The sequence below is a fragment of the Heteronotia binoei genome, chromosome 5, assembly GCF_032191835.1.
Source record: "Heteronotia binoei isolate CCM8104 ecotype False Entrance Well chromosome 5, APGP_CSIRO_Hbin_v1, whole genome shotgun sequence".
Taxonomy (NCBI): Eukaryota; Metazoa; Chordata; class Lepidosauria; order Squamata; family Gekkonidae; genus Heteronotia; species Heteronotia binoei.
Window position 1 is genome coordinate 65,238,103 of NC_083227.1, and position 22,164 is coordinate 65,260,266.

General features: G+C 41.1%; 1 protein-coding gene across 3 annotated transcripts in view; it reads left to right on the forward strand.

The window, feature by feature from the left end:
- LOC132572475 (contactin-6-like) overlaps positions 1-22,164 on the forward strand; it is a 421,055-nt gene that overhangs the window by 328,732 nt on the left and 70,159 nt on the right. For all 3 annotated transcript variants that reach the window (XM_060239569.1, XM_060239567.1, XM_060239568.1), the window contains one exon: positions 9,411-9,538. In XM_060239569.1, the coding sequence (XP_060095552.1) occupies positions 9,411-9,538 (128 nt within the window). The remainder of the gene's footprint in view (positions 1-9,410; positions 9,539-22,164) is intronic.

Below are 22,164 nucleotides of genomic sequence, written 5' to 3' on the forward strand. Positions count from 1 at the left end.
ACAAGATTGATAGCATGAAGACAGTTCTAACATAAAAAGGTAAACACTGGTGGAATACAAGCCTTCACAATCATCCAGAAATACGAGGCAGTCCTCAACCATGAACTGACCTTCGTCTCATTCATTTTACTTCCATCTTGTATCTTTCCAATGCACACTCCACATACCATTTTCTTCTTCAGCATTCCTTCTGTACCTGTACCAATCTAGATCAGCATTTCACCTGGAATGTATGAAAGTACCATCATGATTCTATATTACAGCAGTCCATCTTCTCTCCTACTTCAGCTACAACTGTTGGCCTTTCTGTAATAACACAGAGCCATACGAACTTCTAATTTCTTAGAGCCTGCTGTTAGAGAACAAGAAGACTAATTATGATCCTCATTTCTTTACATATCAGTGACTGCTAACATTCTGTTTCTATTCTTATTTGCCTTGTATTGCTTTAGCTCACTATTCTGCAACATGTCATCTATCTCTCCTTTCCAGTGTTTCTCCATAGCATTGACATTCCTTTGAGACCGCCTCTTTCCCTATGCCTGTGTCCCCCGAGTTACATTTGTGGAACAAGAACTTCCTGGTGGTCCCCAGTCTGAAAGCAATCTGACTATCCTCAACTAAGGCTAAGGGCTTTTTCAGCCCTGACCCTGTCTGATGGAACTCTCTGTCAGAAAACATCCATGACCTGCAGGATCTGCTACCTTTCCGCAGGGCATGCAAGAGATATATTGCTCCAGGCATTTAATTGAGGACAGCAATATCCCCCCACTCTCTGCACCCTGCCAGGAGGCCTGTGGAAGTTGAAATCTTTTTCCCATCATCTTGGAAACAACACTGTTTTATCTGTTGATATGTTTTATATATTTTAATGTTGCCTTTTAGTTTAAACTACTTGTTGCACTTTTGTTGTAAGCTGCCCTGAGACCTGCCTGCCAGGAAGGGTGGCCTAATAAATCCAGTTTAATAAATAATAAATCTAATTATTGGCCCTCTACTCCATTACTTTCCTAGCACCAGGTAACCATTTTCTAGTAGCAGTCTACTTGGTGTTTCAGTATCCCCATGGGACTAGGCCAGTGCAATCTTTTCTTCTTATATTACTCATTTGAATCCTCTTTGAGTTGGAAATCACACGTATATTGTCAAGTGTTTTAATCACAGTTCAGAAATCTTTCCCTCCTTTGGTTTGAGCACATTAACACCATTCATACATTAATGCTTCTCACAGAAAATGTCTCGCAAGAAAGGACAGCAAAAGAAATCTGTCTCCCTTCCTTGCTGTGTGCCTCTTTGTCAGCCACTCTTCAAATACATTGGCAATTTCCTAGCAAATTTCAGACAGTTTCACCCAGCACTGCTTTCTTTTATTCTCTAGTCAGGAAGCATCTCCCAACTTTCTTTGCTTCTGTTACATTATCATCAATTTCAAGCAGCTTTGAGGCCTTTTCCTTGTTCTGTACAAATGGAACTGAAACTTACTAGCAAGCAGTTACAAGCGATAGGTGTTCATGCTTTCCTTGTTCCTTAATTTATGATACCTTGATCTCTCTCTGAACCCACTATTCAAATGACAATCATCCAGGGCTTTTTTGTAGAAAAATCCCATCAGGAACTTATTTGCATATTAGGCCATACCTTCACCATGGTTTCACACAGGACTTTTTTGTAGACAAAGCCCAGCAGGAACTTATTTGCATATTAGACCACACCTCCTGACACCAAGCCAGCCAGAACTGCGTTCCTGTGCCTTTCTCTTCAAAAAAAGCCTTGCAATTATCTTTGTATATGAAAGAGAGATTAACCTATGAAACAGTTAATCTCAGATAGGTTTAACATGGGAGTGTAATAGTGGGTAGAGAGCGAAAAATGTATTTCAGATCAAATGCATTCCTGACATCTAAACTGATAACTGATCCTAAACCAACTCTCCTCCTTGAAAATTAATTAATTTTGGAACCTTTCTGTCTTTTACATATACATAGTAACATAAAGGGTCAGGCTCAAAATGCTTGATGTTACACTTAATAATTCACCTAGCTTCTGATTTTATTTTTGTATACCTAAGCCCACATACAAAGACTATCCACACCTTTTTAATTCAGTGTCCCCAAGCATTAACTTGTACAGGGTTAAGTATACATAGCTTAATTTCATGTATATGAAATAGCTCAGGGACTTGAATGGCAACCCCTTCTTCATCCTATCCCTTATTTATTTCCTCTGAACTCTGGTATCCAAGAAGAGCACCCAAAGAGTAAGAAAAGAAATATTCTTCCAATTACTGTGACAGAGCATATATTTGGAATTTTTTTTAAAAAAATTAGCTATGTGGTCTTATCAGGAGTATATCAGGGCAATGTTAGTTCAAGGTTTTGGATTAAAATGCCAGGGAAGTCCAGAAGGGGAAGAGATATTTGAATAAATGTTTGTAAATTTATCTTTCTTTCTTTCTTTCTTTCTTTCTTTCTTTCTTTCTTTCTTTCTTTCTTTCTTTCTTTCTTTCTTTCTTTCTTTCTTTCTTTCTTTCTTTCTTTCTTTCTTTCTCTCTTTCTTTCTCTCTACACTTTTGGGGAAAAGATACCCTTATCTTAGTGGCTTGATGCAAGGCTCAATAATGCCATTAAACAATATTAGTTTACTTCTAAGAGCATGGATATTCTTATCTGGAAATGCCAACTTCCAGGTTCCAGCATCTCGAGCTTGGAGGGGTGCACAGAGCTCACTGTCTGCGATTCCCCAAACCGGCTGGTAGGAGGGGTGCCACAGCTGTGGTATCTCGAGAAAGATCCTAGAGGGGTCTTCTGACGGCAAGAAGCAGTCGTCCCTATTTCTCCTGTCTGCCCCGATGCCCCACTGTTGCAGTCACCATGATGGCAGTAGGAGATGAATGCCTGACTGCTTTTCTTTCTTAACAAGCTTCTACTATATCATATTTCTACCTTAATCACCGAAATGCTATAGTGCTAGTAAGTTTTTCTTTTTACTACTACCAATTAATGGATCTTCTGTCATAACACCAATTTGGACTGTTCAAAAAAAAGGAAAGAGGAGGATATCTCCCCCCCCCCCTTTTCCCCCAAGGAAGGCTTCAAAAAGACAAAGAACAAACTTAAGAACTTCTTATAACTTAAATTGGACTGAACATGGACATTTGAATGGATTTGGCTTACAATTAACCAAGCTATAATGAGAGCATTATTTTATTTTAATATGGTCTGAACAAAAATCTGCTATATTTTTAAAGAGAAATGCTTTTGACATCTGATCGGAATTGAAATAATTATAACTGAATTGTAGGAGGAAAGCTTATGGCTAGAGGAGATTGAGAAAGATGGACTATCTGGAACTTTGAGCTGGTTTTTTAACTTTGATCATCAGACTGAGTTACATTGCGGAGAAAATGGCGATTCAACCTGAAGTACTTTATTAAAAATATATTATGATTGCCATATCCTCCTTAAAGCAAGAAATCGGTCTGCTAGTAGAGTTAATACAGGACAAGATGGAAATCTTTCTTTTAAAACACAGGAAAACTGAAAGTCTACACAAGCAAAATGATGAAGGGACCCCAGTGATGTCTACGGAGATTAGAGAGGCAGAGAAAGATCCAGTGGGAAAGGAGTCGAAAGAAATTAAAATGGAGACAATGGAGACATTGTGCGCAGTTACAAAAAGTAGGCAGAAATCAAGCTTGATTAAAATTTGTGCAGGAGGAAATGACAGTGTGGAGATCCCATTGCATTTAACAAAATGGATATATATGCTAAAGGGAGAAAAGGCCGACTATTTCAAGATGTTCAAGTCTTGGAAAACTTTTAAAAACAAGGGATTATAAACTGTTGCTCTTTCATGTAACTGGTTAACATGAAATTAATAAAAGGGAACTGGTGCATGGCCTTGAAACGGACTGGAAATGACAAGTGTGATTTTTAGAGATGTATGATTTTGAAATGGCAAATGAGATTTTTAGAACCTGAATGCTTTTTTTTCCTGTTTGTTATTTCTACTTATAGGTTCCATATTTTTAAAACTAGTCAATTTAACAGAGAGTGGGTTATAGAGATATATGATTTTTTCCATGAGTAAGATAAATAAGTGAGAGAAAGGAGGCCATTTTTTTTAATTTAGGGATGTTGCTTTTTTTTACAAAGTTAGATGGAGCAAGTTAATAGAGAGAGGGTTAGAGAGACTGTATGACTTTTTACTTGGGTAAAAATAATAAGCATGGGAAATGAGATTGTCACTGGTTATTAACTTTGAGTGTGTTTTTTTTAGGGTAATATGAGTCTCCCAAAAGTTTTAGACAAATAAATAATCAATTAATTTGGGTCAATTTATAACAAGGTAGACAACACAGGTATTTAAAAACTTTAAAGATCTGCTCTTGGTTATTTTTTTGCATTGTTCTTCCTTTCTAGCAATAGATTCTGTTGATATTGAAACAGATAAAGTAATATATAATAATATAATAATAATTTTTTATTTCTATCCCGCCCTCCTCGCCAAAGCGGGCTCAGGGCGGCTCACAACATAAAATACACATCACATCGGTTTTACATTATAAAACATGGTTAAAACAGTTATAAATTATTAAAATTAACATAACAATATGGCGTTATAAACATTAGATTTTTGGTAGACTTCCAAGAATAAAACATTAAAACATTTCCAGCAGCATGCCTAGCTTTGTCAGTGATTCTGTCACTAGTTGAAGGCCATCTTGAAAAGGTGGGTCTTACAGGCCCTACGAAATTGATCTAAACATCTTAGGGCCCTCACTTCCTCAGGAAGTTGGTTCCATAATAGTGGAGCGGTTCCTAATATCTGTTAGGTTTCATTTTGGACCCATGCTATTTTTATATTAACTTTTTTCTCTGTTGTTTATAATTAAGGTAGTGTTAAGGATAAAGAGATTATATTCATCTTCTCTCCTTATGATTATTGTTAGTATGGTTAAAGTTAGTATTTATCCCTAATATGGTTAAAATAAGCTACTGGGTTCTATTTTGATTGGTTTCTTTGCTTTCCTCATTTGTGGACATTAAAGATGAATAGTATAGATTTACATTATAAGTAATAGTTAGTAAAGTATATATAATAAAGTAATAAGACTGTAGAATGTAATGGTTGGATTGGGTTAAAACCTAAGACTTGCAGGTAGAAAGATTTTAAGATTAGGTTTGGAAGGCAGAAATGTAACAGTTTTATCTACTGCTTCTCCTTTTTTCCTTTGTATTGTTTTCCCCCCAACTCCCCCCCCCCCACTTTTTGCTTCTGTATCCCTGCACCATTCCTTCCCTTTTATCTTATGTGGAAATGCCAACTGGTTGATAGCATTGTTAATCTACAAATTGAGTTTTACATGCAATCTGTCAAAAATTTCCATCTGATATGCTGATTCTTGATGGCTGCAAAATTCACATTTATTCCCTTGTATTATCACTAGATGTAGGCATATGGCAACAGAGAACTTCACAGGTTATGACCCACCAAGCCAAAATAGCTCATCAACCTGGTCTCGCAGTTTGCCATAGACTCAATAAGTCTCCTGCCTCTCTGGGATTGTACAGCACAATGGATGTTGAGTACTTGGCAAACCATGGCTCATGGCTAGTGCAATACTGGATCAGACCAAAGGCTCATCAACTCCAGAATTTTGTTCATACAGTGGCCAACTGGATGCCTAAAGGATGACTACAACAATATCCTCTCCCTGTATGAGCCTCACTGCAGGTCTTCACGATCAGCGATCCAACACCTCTTGTGGTACTGAACCCCAGAGATGTCCAACTTGCCTCAAATAGGGCCAGGGACTTTTTGGCCCTGGCCCCTGCCTGGTGGAATGAGATTCCCCTGAAGATCTGGACCTTTCAGGACCTGTTCCAGTTCCACAGGCCTGTAAAACAGAGATGTTCTGCCAGGCCTTCAATAGAGGTGGTGGGCATCACCTGTTATTGGCCTCCCCTTCCCATTCTAATGCTGTGGGACGTAATGGACCTGGTCCAATAGGCCATGCCTGTAGAGGCTGAATTTGTTACTTTTATCTTCTGTAATTTTAGCTCTTTATATAATTTTCATCTGGTTTTACTGTTTGACTTTCTGATTTTATGATGTAACCTGCCCTGAGCCTGTCTTATGAGAAGGGTGGGCTATATGTCAAATAAAATAAGTCCTTCCACCCATGATCCCTAGCAACTGATATAAAGAAGGATACTGGCTCTGTTACTGGAGGGACAGAATAATAGAATCATAGAGTTGGAAGGGACCCCCAGGATCATCTAGACCAACTCTCCGCACAATGCAGGAAACTCACAAATACCTCCCCCTAAATTCACAGGATCCTCATTGCTTTCAGATGGCCATCTAGCCTCTGTTTAAAAACTTCCAAGGAAGGAGAGCCCACCACCATACATTGGATTTTTCCTACCTCAATGCAGAACTTTACATTTATCACTGTTAAAATTCATTTTATTGTTTTTAGTCCAGTTTTCCAGCCTGTCAAGGTCATCCTGTATCCTGTTTCTGTCTTCTACTGTATTTGCAACCCCTCCCAATTTAGTATCATCGGCAAATTTAATAAGCATAATAAACTAGATATCCATCATGACTGGCAGCCAATGATAACTCTGGGAACTCATTTGCATATTAGGCCACACACCCCTGACATCACCATTGTTTCACACAGGGACTCATTTGCATATTACACCACACACCCTGACACCAAAACAGCCAGAATTATGTTCCTGTACATCCTGCTAAAAAAAAAAAGCCATGAATTTGTCCACATCCCTTCTAAAGCCTTCCAAGTTGGCAGCTATTACCAAACTGGCAGCTATTAGTGAGTTCCACAATTTATCTATGTGCCTTGTGAACAAATACCTCCTTTTGTCTGTTCTTCCATCCTTCAACTTCAGTGGATGGACCCTGGGTTCTAGCGGGAGAGAGAGAACACAACGCACAATCGGTTTTGACCTATTGCAAGACACCCATAGGAATGTATTTCGACTAATGAGAAATAGCATCAGAAGTAGATAAAAGGAAAGCACAGGGAGGCAAAATGATAAGGGAACAGAATCCTAAATTACTTATAGGCCTCCTTCTGCCTTTCCTTTATAGAATCACTAGCAAATTGTTCCAAATCCTGTTTCCTCCTTGAACACTTTTTCTCTCTATATATATATTCTTTGTTTTTTTAAAAAATAAGGAGTCAAAAGATCTGATGACAGTATAGATTTTCAAGACGACTCCACACTGATCAGCAAAGCAGCTGTGCTGAAGCTACCTACTGATTCAGCAATGGGAACAAGCGAAGGGGGGGGGGGGGAGATTCCCATCATGCAAAATGAATCCCAGAGAGTTAGGGTTTTTTTAAAAAAAAAAATACACCTGATCACCTCGAACACTAAGCACAGGTGTGAGAATTCTCTTGTGTTTGACAGTTGGTTGAACACAGTCTGTGATAATTAACTCGAAATCAGCATCTCTGGCTCCACTCAAATCATAGCTTGCTCTTGCACTTTGCAGATGCTGCTGCATTACTACACAAACAATAATAATTATTACCTTTTTTTAACGTCAATAAAATATGGCCTACCGAGATTCCTTTTGTTTTCTCACCTGGATCAGTCATTCAAGAAACTATGTTATATAAAAAGAAGCCACAAATGGGTGCTATGTATATGATCCAAAAAATTCAAGTATCTGTACTTGATATGAAATGAGATATTACAGTGTTTTGTGTAACTCAGGATAATTAGGACAAAATTTCCAGCATTGCATGTAACTAAGGGAAAAGAGGGCAGAGCCACATGTTGCAGGGGAAATTAGCCTGCTGCTGAACACATGATGTCAAATTCTACTTTTGCTGTAATGTCATGACATGGTATGTTTACTGATTGGTTACTGCTGGCAGAGACAGCAAACAGCAAACATCAACACAGAGTATGTGTTCCTACACATTACCCAGGGAGCTGCCTGTGATGCAGAGCTGCTGATGTACCATCGCTTATGTGACTGTACCACTTCAAAGTGTCTGCAGAGAAGCATTTATTTGACTGTGCCTTCTGTGCAAAAATGCCCCTCCAAATGGAAAGCTTTGCCCACTCAGGAGATAACTTCAGCAGTGGGCTTTTCCTCCTTCTGGTGGCTGGGTTTGCAGGGCTGTGCTGTGCTGCAATGGCAGCTTCTTAGTGCCCCACAACTCACCCTGCAGCAGCAGTGGACTCTTCCTCCTCCTCTTGGCCTTGCAACTTGGGTGCTCTTCAGTTGTGGGGGCTCTAGCATGAACAGCTGCCACTGTTCTCAGGAGAGCCAGTTTGGTATAGTGGTTAAGTGTGCGGACTCCTATCTTGGAGAACCGGGTTTGATTCCCCACTCCTCCACTTGCACCTGCTAGCATGGCCTTGGGTCAGCCATAGCTCTGGCAGAGGTTGTCCTTGAAAGGGCAGCTGCTGTGAAAGCCCTCTCCAGCCCCACCCACCTCACAGGGTGTCTGTTGTGGGGGAGGAAGGTAAAGGAGATTGTGAGCCGCTCTGAGACTCTTCGGAGTGGAGGGCGGGATATAAATCCAATATCTTCTTCTTCTGCTCTTCCAGCTGTCTTTCCCTTGGTGTTCCCTGACTGTTTTCCAGGCCCCCAAATCAAGAAATCCTGGCTACAGGCCTTGCTTGATCTCATCAGATCTTGGAGGCTAAGTAGAGTCATTTCTGGTCAGTATTATGGGAGACTGCTAAGTGACAGCAGGGTTGCTACATTCAGGCAGGCAATGGGAAACCACTTCTGAATGCCTCTTGCCTGGGGAACCCTATGGGGTTGCCACAGGTCAGCTGTAACTTGACAGCAAAAACAAAACCAACCAAATTGCCCTCAGTACCTAAGAATTGTCAAAGCTATTTCTGACTTTCATGATGCAGCAGAGTTCTTGCAACCATTTTGTGCTGCTCTTATTGTCTGATTGGGAGGTTTGCAGGTTGCTACCTAGATGACTAATAACTTTTACTCACACTGAAAATTACGTGGGCTATCATGCTTCATTCGGTAAACAGCTCACCAAAGGAGATCAAGAAAATATTTCGCCCCATGAGGAAACACAACATAATTATACCTATAGAGTGGATTTATTCCTTCCTTTGAAGCAGTGGACATTGACCACAGAAGAATGCAGGTTAGTGATATTGATAGATTAGTCAATTTTGGTACATCTAATCTGTGTCTAACACAATGATACAGTGAGATAAAAATTTAGTTGGAATATGCTCAGCTCTGCTGTACAAAACAAGGATGATTAATATTGCCCAAATATTAAAAGTAACATTGCATCACTGTTACGCTGTTAGAGCTCAAAATAATATTGTGTTAATAACTGGTTTCATGGTTTTAATTAGTTAATTTTCTTTTTTGTTCTCCAGAATCTTTATCCTAGGGAATGGCTGCCTGAAGATACATAATGTTACCAAATCAGACGCAGGTGTCTATACTTGCATAGCAATGAATCAATTTGGAGTTGCTAGAAACTCAGGGAACCTGATTGTGAAAGGTACTTTATTGTCTTCATTTGTGTGTTATGCATATTGGAAAAGCACATGCATATTTGATTAAGCATGCTGAGATGTCAAAAAACATAATAGCAGTGTCTGAGGTATGGTATGAACCAAATCTCTTTACTGGAGCAGAGCTGCTGAGATGCCTTTGGCAAACCAGAGGGTGCCTGGCCATGCGGCGGGTGGTGCCTCTGCTTTGATATCATCCTTAGATGTGATACTAAAAACTAGTAAGAAAAATCACTCTCCAGGTCCCAGTCTGGATATTGTATTATTTCAAATAGGTTACTGTGCTTCCATAGATAGGATAAAGGGTAAGAATGTACTATACTGGCCTAACTTTAGAAATGAAATGTATGTCTTACCTTGAGAGTTCTAATTCCTTGTACATTCTTTTTCCCTGTGCATGTGGAAATGTGGAGTTCTGAATCTCAGTAGCAATATAAATGGGAGATTTTATTGAACTGAATACTGATTCCAACAAGATGATCACAAAGTTGGAAATAATTACCTTATGATCACTTATATCGTATTAGGCCAGAGACTATACCTCATGGACAAAACCAGGTGGAAGTCACCAAACTGAAGAAATATTTTGTTTTTGAGGGAATAGGGGCTCTATTAAGACAAAATTAAAAGAGAACAGTGGCATATATGGATCAATTTAGAATTGCCAGAAATGCAGGGAACTTGGTTATGAAAAATACTTTATTGCCAGTATAGTAATTTTGATCCTTTTAGATTTCATATGGTCCCTTATCAATTACAATTCATTTAACTGATGACATTTTGGCTCCTTTTACACCATTCAGAGCTTTTTTGTAGAAAAGGCCCAGCAGGAACTCATTTGCATATTAGGCCGCACTCCCTGACTCCAAGCCAGTCAGAACTGTGTTCCTGTGCGTTCCTGACACTATTCATACATTATGACACTATTCATACAAAAAAGCCCTGACATTATTCATACATTATGCTTACACCACATAAATGTCCTTTTTGCCATTCATAAACCATTTATATGCAATTAAAGTTTTTAAAAAACCCTGAAAACTGTATTTAATCCACAGAAAATAATTCTGCATGAGGAAAGAAGAACTCATAGGTTCATTTTTCACAGTGGATAGAAATATTTGACTCAAGCTCAACAGCTTTCAAAATATGGCCTTATCTGTAGAGAATTACTAGAAGCCACATTAAGCCTCACATACATGGCCTCAGTAGAGTCATTTGCTGAGTTCTGAGATGGACATTTTTGTCAGCCTGGCTCCATTGTCCTTCCAGACATTTATGGGATCAAGAATGTGCTTTGATTTCAAATGGCTATCAACTGTCCTTTAGAGTCAATTGGGTTGGGGATAGATTGTGTGATGATGGTAAATATACTTAAAATGTAATAACTATGTGCAGAAGTGATCTCACCTTTATGCACTTCCACACAATCACCATAACAGCTGGACAGGCAGATAGATAAGTATGGAGTCCCCTCTGCTTCAGGATGATGGTAGAGGTGGACAATTTCTGCAGAAAGAAGTAAAAGAGTGATGCAGCAATTAAAAAAAAAAAACTTGTTGTCTAACAACCATAGACATTTATCTGCCCAGCAATGAATAATACTGAGCTAACATCAAAATTATTTGTTATGTAATCAGGGATTCCACCCTCCCTTTTTGCTCAAAATTAGTATTCCTATCCCCCACTTTATTCAGAACTGTGACTGACGTATTGAGCCAATCATCCTCTTTGGGGGAAAGTGACTTGACACTGCTGTGTGACACTTCACTACTGCTTCATCCACATCAGACTTCATTAAGAGAAGTCCCATAAGAAGAGATTTAAGAGGATGTGACTGATAGATCTTGATGTGATGTGTCAAAATGCTGCCATCAGGTTAATATGTGAAGGGAAAAAGGTTTACTAGGACTCTGAATTGTCATTTCAAGAGAAGTTAAATGAGGCACCTGAGATGAGCAAGATACTCAAGTCAGTTTTATTTTTGTGAGGGGAAAATGGTCGCTGCAGGTAGTTGTCTGTTTTTATCATTTCAGTTGTATGACAGTTTTTAAAAAAAACCCTCTCCCTTTTTTGTAACAGTTCTGATATATAATTAGAATAATGACATCTGTATAAATTAAAAAAATAAAAGTATTTCTCCAATAAAGATACTATGCTCCTTCAGAACAGACCCTCAGCTCAAACAGGCTTCACCTCTCAGACTGGGCATGCAATAATTTGTCTTATTTTGCTTGACTTCTTTTCCTCATGTTCATGTATTTATTTATTAAAAGTCCTTTTAAAACCAATTATGGTCCCAAAGCAGTTTATAGTGTTACCCCCCGCACACACCCGAAAACCAAAAATATTGAAACCCAAGTTAACAACAAATGTACTGTCAATGGAATAATGAATATGATGGGGATGGGGCAGAGCAGTCAGTAGCAGCTCTACCAATGGATAGCAAGACTCTCTTTCCCAGACAAGCAGTCTGTCCCTCCTTCCTTCCCTTCCTCTCTCTGAAGAAGTAGCACTCCTTTCAGTGTCCAGAGACTGGAGACGAGGGGCAGACTTTGTTAACACCTTGAACATTGCATTCATCAGTATTTTTTCCCATCCCTTCCTCTGTTTTATGTTGTTGTTATATGTATCCCACCATTTGTATGTGTTTTGATGCTCTGATATGAAGCCTGCTTTCAGTGCTTGTTAGGAAGGGCTGTGATTCAGTGGGAGAGCACACACTTTATATATAGAAGGTCCCAGGTTCAATTCATGACATGTTCAGTTAAATGGACTAAAGCAGTAGGTATTGAAAATGACCTTCAAATATCTCATAGCCTGGACAGCTGCTGCCAGCCACAGAAGATTATGCTGTTTATAGAGTTCCATTGTATGTGCATTCAGAGATCTTCCTTTGCATAGTGAAACTGACATCCACACAAGGGCTCTGTAGCACACTAGAATGATTCCTGGGGTTCAGATTAAGTATGTCTCTAGAGGTTTGAGGCGGGGGGGTGTTATTTGTTGTTTGTTTTTAAATAGTAAGCATCACACAAGGCTTGTTTACATATGAACATATATGAACATATGAAGCTGCCTTATACTGAATCAGACCCTTGGTCCATCAAAGTCAGTCTTGTCTTCTCAGACTGGCAGCAGCTCTCCAGGGTCTCAAGCTGAGGATTTTCACGCCTATTTGCCTGGACCCTTTTTTGGAGATGCCAGGGATTGAACCTGGGACCTTCTGCTTCCCAAGCAGATGCTCTACCACTGAGCCACCGTCCCTCCCCAAAATGAATTGTTTAAAATGAATTGTTCACAGATTCAGGTGGCTAACATGGATTTTTCATGTGCATTGACTTTAAATGTTCAAATATGATCATATACTGTACAGCATGGTGTTCAGTAATGTTGAACATTCCTGCAGGCAACAACTGGTACCGTAATGTATTTCTGTAAGTGGTGAGTGAAATCCTTCTGCAGAGAGGCCTAGCTATATCCTATCAGGCTTTTGATGGATGCTGTGCTTTCAAGGGAGAAACATTCTTCCATGGTTGTCAGTTAACAGAGATTTTCATATAGCTCAGGAGATAGAAACATGTGCTTTGATTCTGTAGGGCTTGGGTTAAGTTATCACTGATAAACCCAAGAAGAGGTTAGTCAAGTGCCAGCAAACCCAATTGTAGAGGGGCAGTTTAATCTGATCTTGTTTGGCATTTTAAAATAATTGGTTTTCTCTACAGATGTCTCTTCATCCTGATATTAAATGGAAACTAACTGATGAGGCAGTGGGGTTTGTTGTGGAGACATTATGTTTAATATAATTATCAGCCTTCTGCAACAAAGGTTGAAGCCAGATAACATTAACAATGCTGGCATTTTAAAGAAAAAATGGAATACCCACTCTGGTTTCTAATAAGACAAAGTTTTCCCCCCAATTGATTGGTCTTCTTTTTATAATGTCAAAATAGCTTTATCTTGCCAACAGCCATGTTTTCTCAACCTCTGCTCATCAAATGAAGAATGTTTCACATGGCAATTGTGAAAGTGGCAATTAGAAGAAACACAATGTAGTGTGTCAGGGTTAGGAAATTCCACAGCCTTGCGAGTAATGCTTACAACTCTTAGTTTCTAAAATGAAGCTCAAGTCCAGAGAATTCTATGATTAGATTAGGGATGTTCACAACATTTGACACTGCTGTATTTGTCTGTCCACTCTCATGCAAAACACACTGGGATTACTCCCTTCATTTCACCACCATAGCAATAATTATTTAATATATAATTATTAAGAAAGAGGCTTTGACCTTCTCACTGAATTCTGTAATGCCAGAAGGCACAGAAGTCTGTGAACTTTGAATCCTGAGCAGCACCAGCTGATTTTCCCATAAATGTGCACAATGTTAAACTCATTGAAAAGTGCTCCAAATCTCATTGGCCCCGCACTCTTAATGAAGACATGAGACACAAGTATATGGGTGAAAATATGCTTTTTAAAAATGGTGCATAATTAACATGCCCCTAATTTTGACTTCAAGTTACATCTATTAGGAAGTCTTTATAGGCTGCCAGCATTCTAGACAATTTTAATCTGGTTCAAAACTCAAGTGACTTTGCTTATTCTAAAACAAACCACAATCCATGTAATACCTTTTACTGGGACCAACCAAGATGATTAAGCCTTTTCTTCCCAGCATCATGAAAATTGGTAGCCTTGGTAATTTCAGTTGAGAGGCATCATTTGCTTCCCCCAGAAACCAGGGTGCAACCTGACACCAGAGGCATTGATGTATGTCTCCTTGCCCAACAGCACTGAACACAAGGAGGCTGGTGAGAAAATCCTGGACTGAAATTGTGATACTGGGCCAGCACATCTGCATACAGCTTTTGTTTATCTTGGTTGTTGTAGACAATGGCATCAAGTCGCAGCTGACTTATAGCAACTCCATGGGATTTTCAAGATAACAGATGAACAGAGGTGTTTTGCCCTTGCCTGCCTCTACACAGAAACCCTGGACTTCCTAGATCATCTCCCATCCAAGTCTAAACCAGGGACAACCCTGCTTAGCTTTTGAGATCTGATAACTGGATCGAGGCGGCGTTGCGGTGCTGATGCTGTTAGATCTGTCGGCTGCATTTGATACAGTCGACCATCGGCTACTGACGCGCCGCCTCGCCGACATTGGGGTTGAGGGGTCGGCCTTGCAATGGCTTTCCTCCTTCCTCCTCGGTTGGGGACAGAGGGTGGCTATTGGGGGGGAATGGTCCCGGAGGCGCACACTGGATTGTGGGGTGCCTCAGGGAGCAGTCCTCTCCCCGATGTTGTTCAACATCTATATGCGCCCCCTTGCCCAGATTGCCTGGCGGTTTGGGCTGGGTTGCCATCAATATGCAGATGACACCCAGCTCTATCTACTAATGGACGGCTGGCCCGACCCCGCACCAGGGAATCTCGACCGGGCCTTACAGGCTGTTGCGACATGGCTCAGACTGAGTGGGCTGAAGCTGAACCCAGCGAAGACAGAGGTCCTTTGTGTGGGTCGCGGCACTCTGGGAAGGGAAATAGCTCTCCCGGCCTTCGACGGTGCGCTATTGAAAGCAGCGCGCCAGGTAAAGAGCCTGGGTGTTTTACTGGAGCCTTCACTATCGATGGAGGCCCAGATAGCAGCCACTGACAAGTCAGCATTCTTCCATCTGAAGCAGGCAAGGCAGTTGGCCCCTTTCCTCGAGCGCCGGGACCTCGCAACAGTGATCCATGCAACGGTCACCTCAAGACTAGACTACTGTAATGCCATCTACTTGGGGCTACCTCTGTTCCGGACTCGGAGACTGCAACTAGTGCAGAACGCGGTGGCCAGGCTGTTGTTGGGACTCCCAAAACGGGAACATATACAGCCGAGGCTACGTGAACTGCACTGGCTGCCGATTATATACCGAGTCCAGTACAAAGTGTTGGTCGTTACCTTTAAAGCCTTATATGGCCGAGGACCTGCCTACTTGAGGGACCGTCTTTCCCCATATGAACCCCAGAGAGCACTGAGGTCAGTTGGGAAAAATCTAATGACCATCCCTGGGCTGAAGGAGATTAAATACCAGAGCACCAGAGCACGGGCATTCTCGATCGCGGCCCCTACCCTGTGGAACCGACTCCCCGAGGAGGTGCGGGCCCTGCGGAACCTTGAGCAGTTCCGCAGGGCCTGCAAGACCGTCCTTTTTAAGCTTGCACACTCAGACTGCTAGGAAGATCAGTAATTAAGGAGCCGCCATTGCGGTTTGAAGATCTATACCATCGAATACTGTATTTATTGAACTGGTTTTTAATGTTATTAAGTTACTGTTGATGTTTATATTGTTAATTTTAAAGGCTTTTATTGTTATTGTATGTTTTTATAAAATGTTGTTAGCCGCCCTGAGCCTGCCGAGGTGGGGAGGGCGGGATAGAAATAAAATTTATTATTATTATTATTATTATTATTATTATTATTATTATTATTATTATTATTATTATTATTATTATTATTATAAGATTGGGCTAGCCGGGGTCATCCAGGTCAGGGTTTTGTTTATCTTAGTCTATAGAAAACTGTGCTGAAAGCTTCCAAGACCCCCCCTCCATGTGCTGTACACAAAGTAAAGGAAGTAAAAACAAGTCCCCTTTTTGAGCCAACATGCAAGGACTCCCCAGAAATTCCTGCTTGTCTTTGAAGGCAATTAGCCGCTCCCATATTGCTTGGTGTTGGGTAGGAGGGCAGCTGTCATTGTGAAAACAGCACAGCTGAGAACAATTTCTTATTTTCCATTGACTGGCAAGGCTGAATGAAACACTTGGACAATGCTGTGCCCATGAAAACTCATACTTGATCAGCAGTGATAAAATCAGCTCTCATACAATCAGGGCAGGGAACAGGTACCAGCCATGGGATCCAGCATATGGTTTACTTAAACCAAATACACAGGAAAATGGCCCTAAAAAGCAACATAAAATGTGTGTTCAAATATGCATTTGGAGTAGAGTTTAGGGGATAACAATAAAATCTAATGTGAGGAAAGCCAAAGAAACAGTTATGGAATACAACCAAAACAAAAGTTGCAGGTCCCTCATCACACCAAGGGGATTGGTGGGGGGGGCACATTTTGGGACATCCCAGATGCAATGATATCACCCACGTGTAACATCATCACACTGGGGATGTTATGCAGTGATGCTCTGGTTTGATGCTCTGGTTGATGCTCTATGGAAAAACAGCTTCAAACCATAGAGTTTTGCCCTCAAACCAAAGATGTGTTGTGTAATGTCCCCAATGTAATGATGTCACTTTTGGGTGACATCATTGTGTTGGGGATGTCATGCAGTGATGTTGCTGTTTGAGGGTGGGGCTTTCCCCATTTGGCCAGCAGGACTGTGGTGGGCAGAAGCCCTGAAAATCATGGGAACTCCTGCCAGGACCTGGGGATTGGCAACCTTAGAATTCAACCATTGTTAATCTAATATACACAGGGTTTTGTTTGTTTGTTTTTTCTTAACAAGTGTGAAACCCTATCCTACTATTTCCAGGCTATACCATAGGTTTCTAATAGATTTGAAACCAATGAGACATATGGCACTGAGAATATGTGTGAATGCACATGCATGAGCAAATGTGCATTGTTCTTATTTTTTTAAGACCCACTGTGTATGTGCAAGCACTTATGTGTAGCAGAAGGGGCTCATAGCCAGCATTTCAAGATTCCTGAGCATTACATCTCATTTTTGCAAATAGTGAGCATGTATCATAATTGTGAATGATGTGACAATTATATCTTTGTGAATGTAAAGAAAAGCTTCAATTTGACAATTGCAAAATTTATTAAAAATCAGAATAACAACATGCTATCATAATGATAGTGTTTGTAGGGAACATTTGTTTTGGTTCCCCTCCAGAGAAGTTTTGGCTGTTCAATTATAGGCCTCATTGCTTCAGCATTATATTCAACAGAAATGTCAGAATTCCAAAAAGCATATCTAATGTGCAAATTAAGTTTATTGCTGCTCATTGAGTTGTTTATTCCTTGTGATAAAAGTCTTTATTATACCTCAAGTGTATTGAATGTCTTCTTTGTTTTTCTGTTTGAAAATGGGACCTGCTCCATAATACATGGTTGCAGTTTGTAAGCAAGACAGCTAGATAATGGAAAAGAGGGAGCTTTTAAGAGGCATTTAAAAAGATTTGAGATGGAAACCTAAAGGGAAACTCCATAAAGAAAACTGCTTGTATTATGCAAAGCCAACATCTCAGCATCACTCATAATGGTTGATGTGATCAGGCTATAGACTGACAGAGCCAGACAGTTCTGGCATCAGCTTCTATAAAAGATGCATTTTTATTTTGCTAGGAGTGCAAAAATGCACACATGCCCCACACAATGCATAGCTGAATTGCTTAACCAAGCAAAACAATAGAACAAAATAAAGCAATAGAGTCAAACTTCAGAGTTCCCCAACTAATTCTGAAGGATTTTCTTTTGTTTTTACTAGTATAATATAGTGTACCTATTCACTTCAGTTAAAACCTTTTCAAGACTAGCACGTCGTATGCCAGAAAACTCTCAAAAATTTAAAAAAAAATAGTGCAAAGATATGGCTTTGAAATTGTTTCTTAGTAGTTTTTGTTTATTCTTCTTTTAAACACAGCTGGGATCCCTGACTTTCATAGTTCCAGATGCACACAGCAGGTAGCCATAGTTAAAGGATCTTATTTAGTACATCATGAGGAATCTCTTTATCCTATAAAGTCAGACAATACTGAACTAGATGTTCTGACTTGCTATAAAGATGCCCCCTGCCTTTTAAAAAGGAACAATTACCTGATGAAAATACGCATATGCCAGAGACTGGCCAGCTTTACTGCTCTGGCTCTAGCAGGCCAAGTGAATCAGCAGGCTGAGAGATGTAGTTTTTAAAGTATCAGGCTACAATCTGGATAAACAAGTTTGAATCCCCACTCTGCCATGGAAGATCACTGGGTGACCTTGGGCCAGTCACACATTTTTAGCCTAACCTACCTCACAGAGTTGTTGTGAAGACAAAATGGAGGAGAGGAGAGGAGGACAATATAAGCTGCTTTGAGTCTCTAATGGGGAGAAAGGTGGATTATATATAAAGTAAACTAAGTTGCAAATTATGTTCATAGTCTTTCACTGGCATAAAAGGCCCATTTTCCTATCCTTCAAGAAGCAGTGTGTAATTAGCTGATAGCTTCAGTGCTTGTAAGCCAAAATGCCCTCAAAATGAGCTTGGGGAATTGACAGGTGGGCACCTGGCTTAAAAAGGCTCTTTGAATCTATGTATACAGGATTCCACTTCCAGAAATTATTGCTTAAATGTACCAAGGACACTAACTAAGAGAAACCATCAAAACTTTATTACAGAAAACTATAGAACACACACACATACAAGGTCATGAATTTATACACCACACATACAGTACTAATAAAAATAGAGAGAGATTCAGAGATAACACAAGGATGTACAAACAGGGTGATAATTACCAATCGTAGTCTCCAAGAAAGGCTCCAATGGCGGAAAAATGAGGACTAGGGGGAGGGGACCCTCAACTGGCCAAGAATTGGGGATGTATCTAGACAGCGGAACTGGGGTACTGCTAGATGCACATGTGTAAAAAGTTGGGTCAGAGGTTATAAGGCTTCCCCTGAGCCCTAAGGGGATGGAAGGTACAGGGGCGGATAACAGGTGGTCAGCTGGTGCATGACCTCAGAAAAAGGGGAAGCTCTGCAATGACCATAAGGGCTGGACTTATGCAGTAGCCAATTGCAAGTTAATTGGCGGCCCCTGTTTGGATGCTCATAGCTAGCCAGTGAGCAGACTTGGCCTTAGTTATCTGATTGGACTTCCAGGTAACTATGGGCCAAGGGGGAGGCTCCAGGATGACCATTAATGGAAAGAATGGGGGGAGGACTCCTGGGGTGAGGGTGATTGAAAGCTGTTAAACATGTCTAATTTGCTACCTAGATGACACCAGGTCTACACAAAGATACTTGGCTTTTAGGTGAAGATGTTGCTCCTCTGCTGGCACCATCCTTTGTTTTGGGTTCCGTGGGACAAAAGTTTAAGCAGTCTGACAGGGTCCCCTCCTGGGGTGAGCTTGATTGCCCTATGCATAGGTGACATCCGTTGAGTATGTGAGCCTCCCGCTTTGCTGTTATGGAGTCTGGCGCTGCAGAAAAAAAGTTGCAGGGGCTGTTAGCCTTTCCCTAGCAATTCTGTGGTTGAGGCTGAAAACCGCTTGCTTGAACAGCTCCTGACGGCGCAACTTCTTTTGCTACAATGGCCGAGATGGGGATCACGCAGAGCGACTGGAAACCATCTGTTCTCCTGGTTAGCAATCTTCCAAAGACACGGAGTGCTGCTGCAACATTATGGCTGTTAGTACTCACATAGGTCCCTTTATATTCTGGTAGACAAAACCCCAAAGTTTCTGGCAGATGTGTGCGAGTTTAATCTCCAGGCAGCCTGGCAACCAAATGGGTGACTACGACGTTCTGGAGTTGGGGCTCTTTGCTCACATGCTGGGCACAACTTTTTAGAGTTCTTGGTTGGCAAGAAACCTAACCCAATTGTATTCACCAGAAACCTAACCCAATTGTATCGCTATTTGTGCAGGTGATCTGGCTTGGAATTGGTTAAGACACAGCTAAGAGCTAAATCACATGATACGTGGTGGTGGCGGTGGTGATTTATTGGACTTGTGAATTACCCAGTCCCTGTATACACAGGGCTCTGGGCAATGTACAACATAAGTACAACAATACATGAACATAGATATACATACAGTAAAAGATCCCAGATGACATCACTACATAATCTCATGCTTCTTCTGGACTGTGTCATTGCCCCATGGGCAAGGTAAGGTGAAGGGAAAATATGAAGGATGGGAGAGAAGTAGGGTTGCCAAGTCCCCTGCATTCTGCAGCGGGGGACTTTCGCGTGTGTGCAAAACGCGCCCAACACAATGATGTCACCCAGAAGTTACGTCACCACGCAGGCGATGTTGCACAGCAGCCACTCTAGGCATTTTCCTGGATGCTCTAGCCATTTGGGATGGAAAAACTCTATGGTACCTATTGTACCATAGAGTTTTCCTGAAAACTCCTAGAGCAGCTGCTGTGCAATGTCGCCTGTGTGATGACATCACTTCCGAGTGATGTCATTACACTGGCAATGTAGAGAGAGGTTCCCCCTGCTGGCCCAATGTGGGCTGGAGGGTTGGGAACCTACTGGGCGGGGGAACTCCCACCCAGAACGGGGGCTTGGCAGCCCTAGGGAGAAGGAGGAGAGTGCCAGCCATGACAAAAATAATAGCTGCCCTCAACCTGGCAGAACAACTTTGCCTTACAGGCCCTGTAAAATGGCATTAATTCTGCTCCTCAGTAGGATTTGGCAGAGAGTTCCACCAGTTCAGAGCCAGGACTGAGAAGGCCCTGTCCCTAGTCAAAGACAGCCAGGTATCTTTAGGGTCAAGGTAAATTATAACTTTTGCTTTCCCAAACACAACTTGTTTTCCCTGCAGGAATATAATTTTAAAGATCAGTCTTTTGTTTGCTTGAACTGCTGATGGCAGGGGGGGTCAGGTAGCCTTTGTTCCATGCCATTTTTGAATGCTGAAATGCCAGCTTCCCAAGCTATTTACATAAGCTCTTGGGTGGCATTTCAGTCTCTGAGAAGGAGAGTAGGTGCCCACTCTCAATCTGAAAAACACTGTGATTTTAGAAGTATATCCCTGCAGCTGATGTGTAGCTTTAGAGAAAACAGAGTTGATTTGGGAGTCCCCAGAGTCATTGATTGAAAAAAATATATTGTGTATTTTGGCCCTAAGTGGTGGCAAAATCACTCTGTGTTAGGTACTTTAACTTCGTTAGATTGACAAGCACCCTGAGCCATCTGTGGATGTGGGGGAGCTACCTGAGCCAAAGAGTACAGTCTAAGTGGCCCAACACCCTGGGAAAGGAGCTCTGTCAGTGTTGTGGCCTCATCTTTTGAACCCAGCATAAGAGAATAATGTTGACAAATAGCATATCTCTGCACAGTTTCTTTTGCAGTCAAGGAATATTGAAAGGCAGCTTCATTACGACTTTAAGCCTGGAACCAGGGTGATTCTGCTCAAATATCAGCAAACATATTGAGTAGCATCTTAGGTAACCAATGTTATATGAGAGAAAGCAGCCCAGCTAACTAACAGTTTAATAAAACTTATTTTAATTCATATTTTTATTTTGGGGTATTGGACCAAAGCAACTTCATATTTTTGATTTGTCCTAGAAAATCTGTTTATCTGTTGATGGATGAATGGATGGACTCTGCCCCAAATATTTTAGACAGGGCATTAGGGGCCATGGGTTGATGGCTATAGCAGAGCCTGCTGAAATTAAATCCAATGAAGATAGAGGTCCCATACCTGAGTCACGGGGGTGTGGGATCAGGGATCCAGCTCCCAGCACTTGGTGGGGTGCTATTGGCACTGGTGCCAAGAGTGTGGAGCCTTGGGATGATTCTGGATCTCTCACTTTCTATGGAGGCCCAGGTCACCAAAGTTGTCAAATCTTTACCGCCTCTACCTAGTCAGGCAGCTGGTTC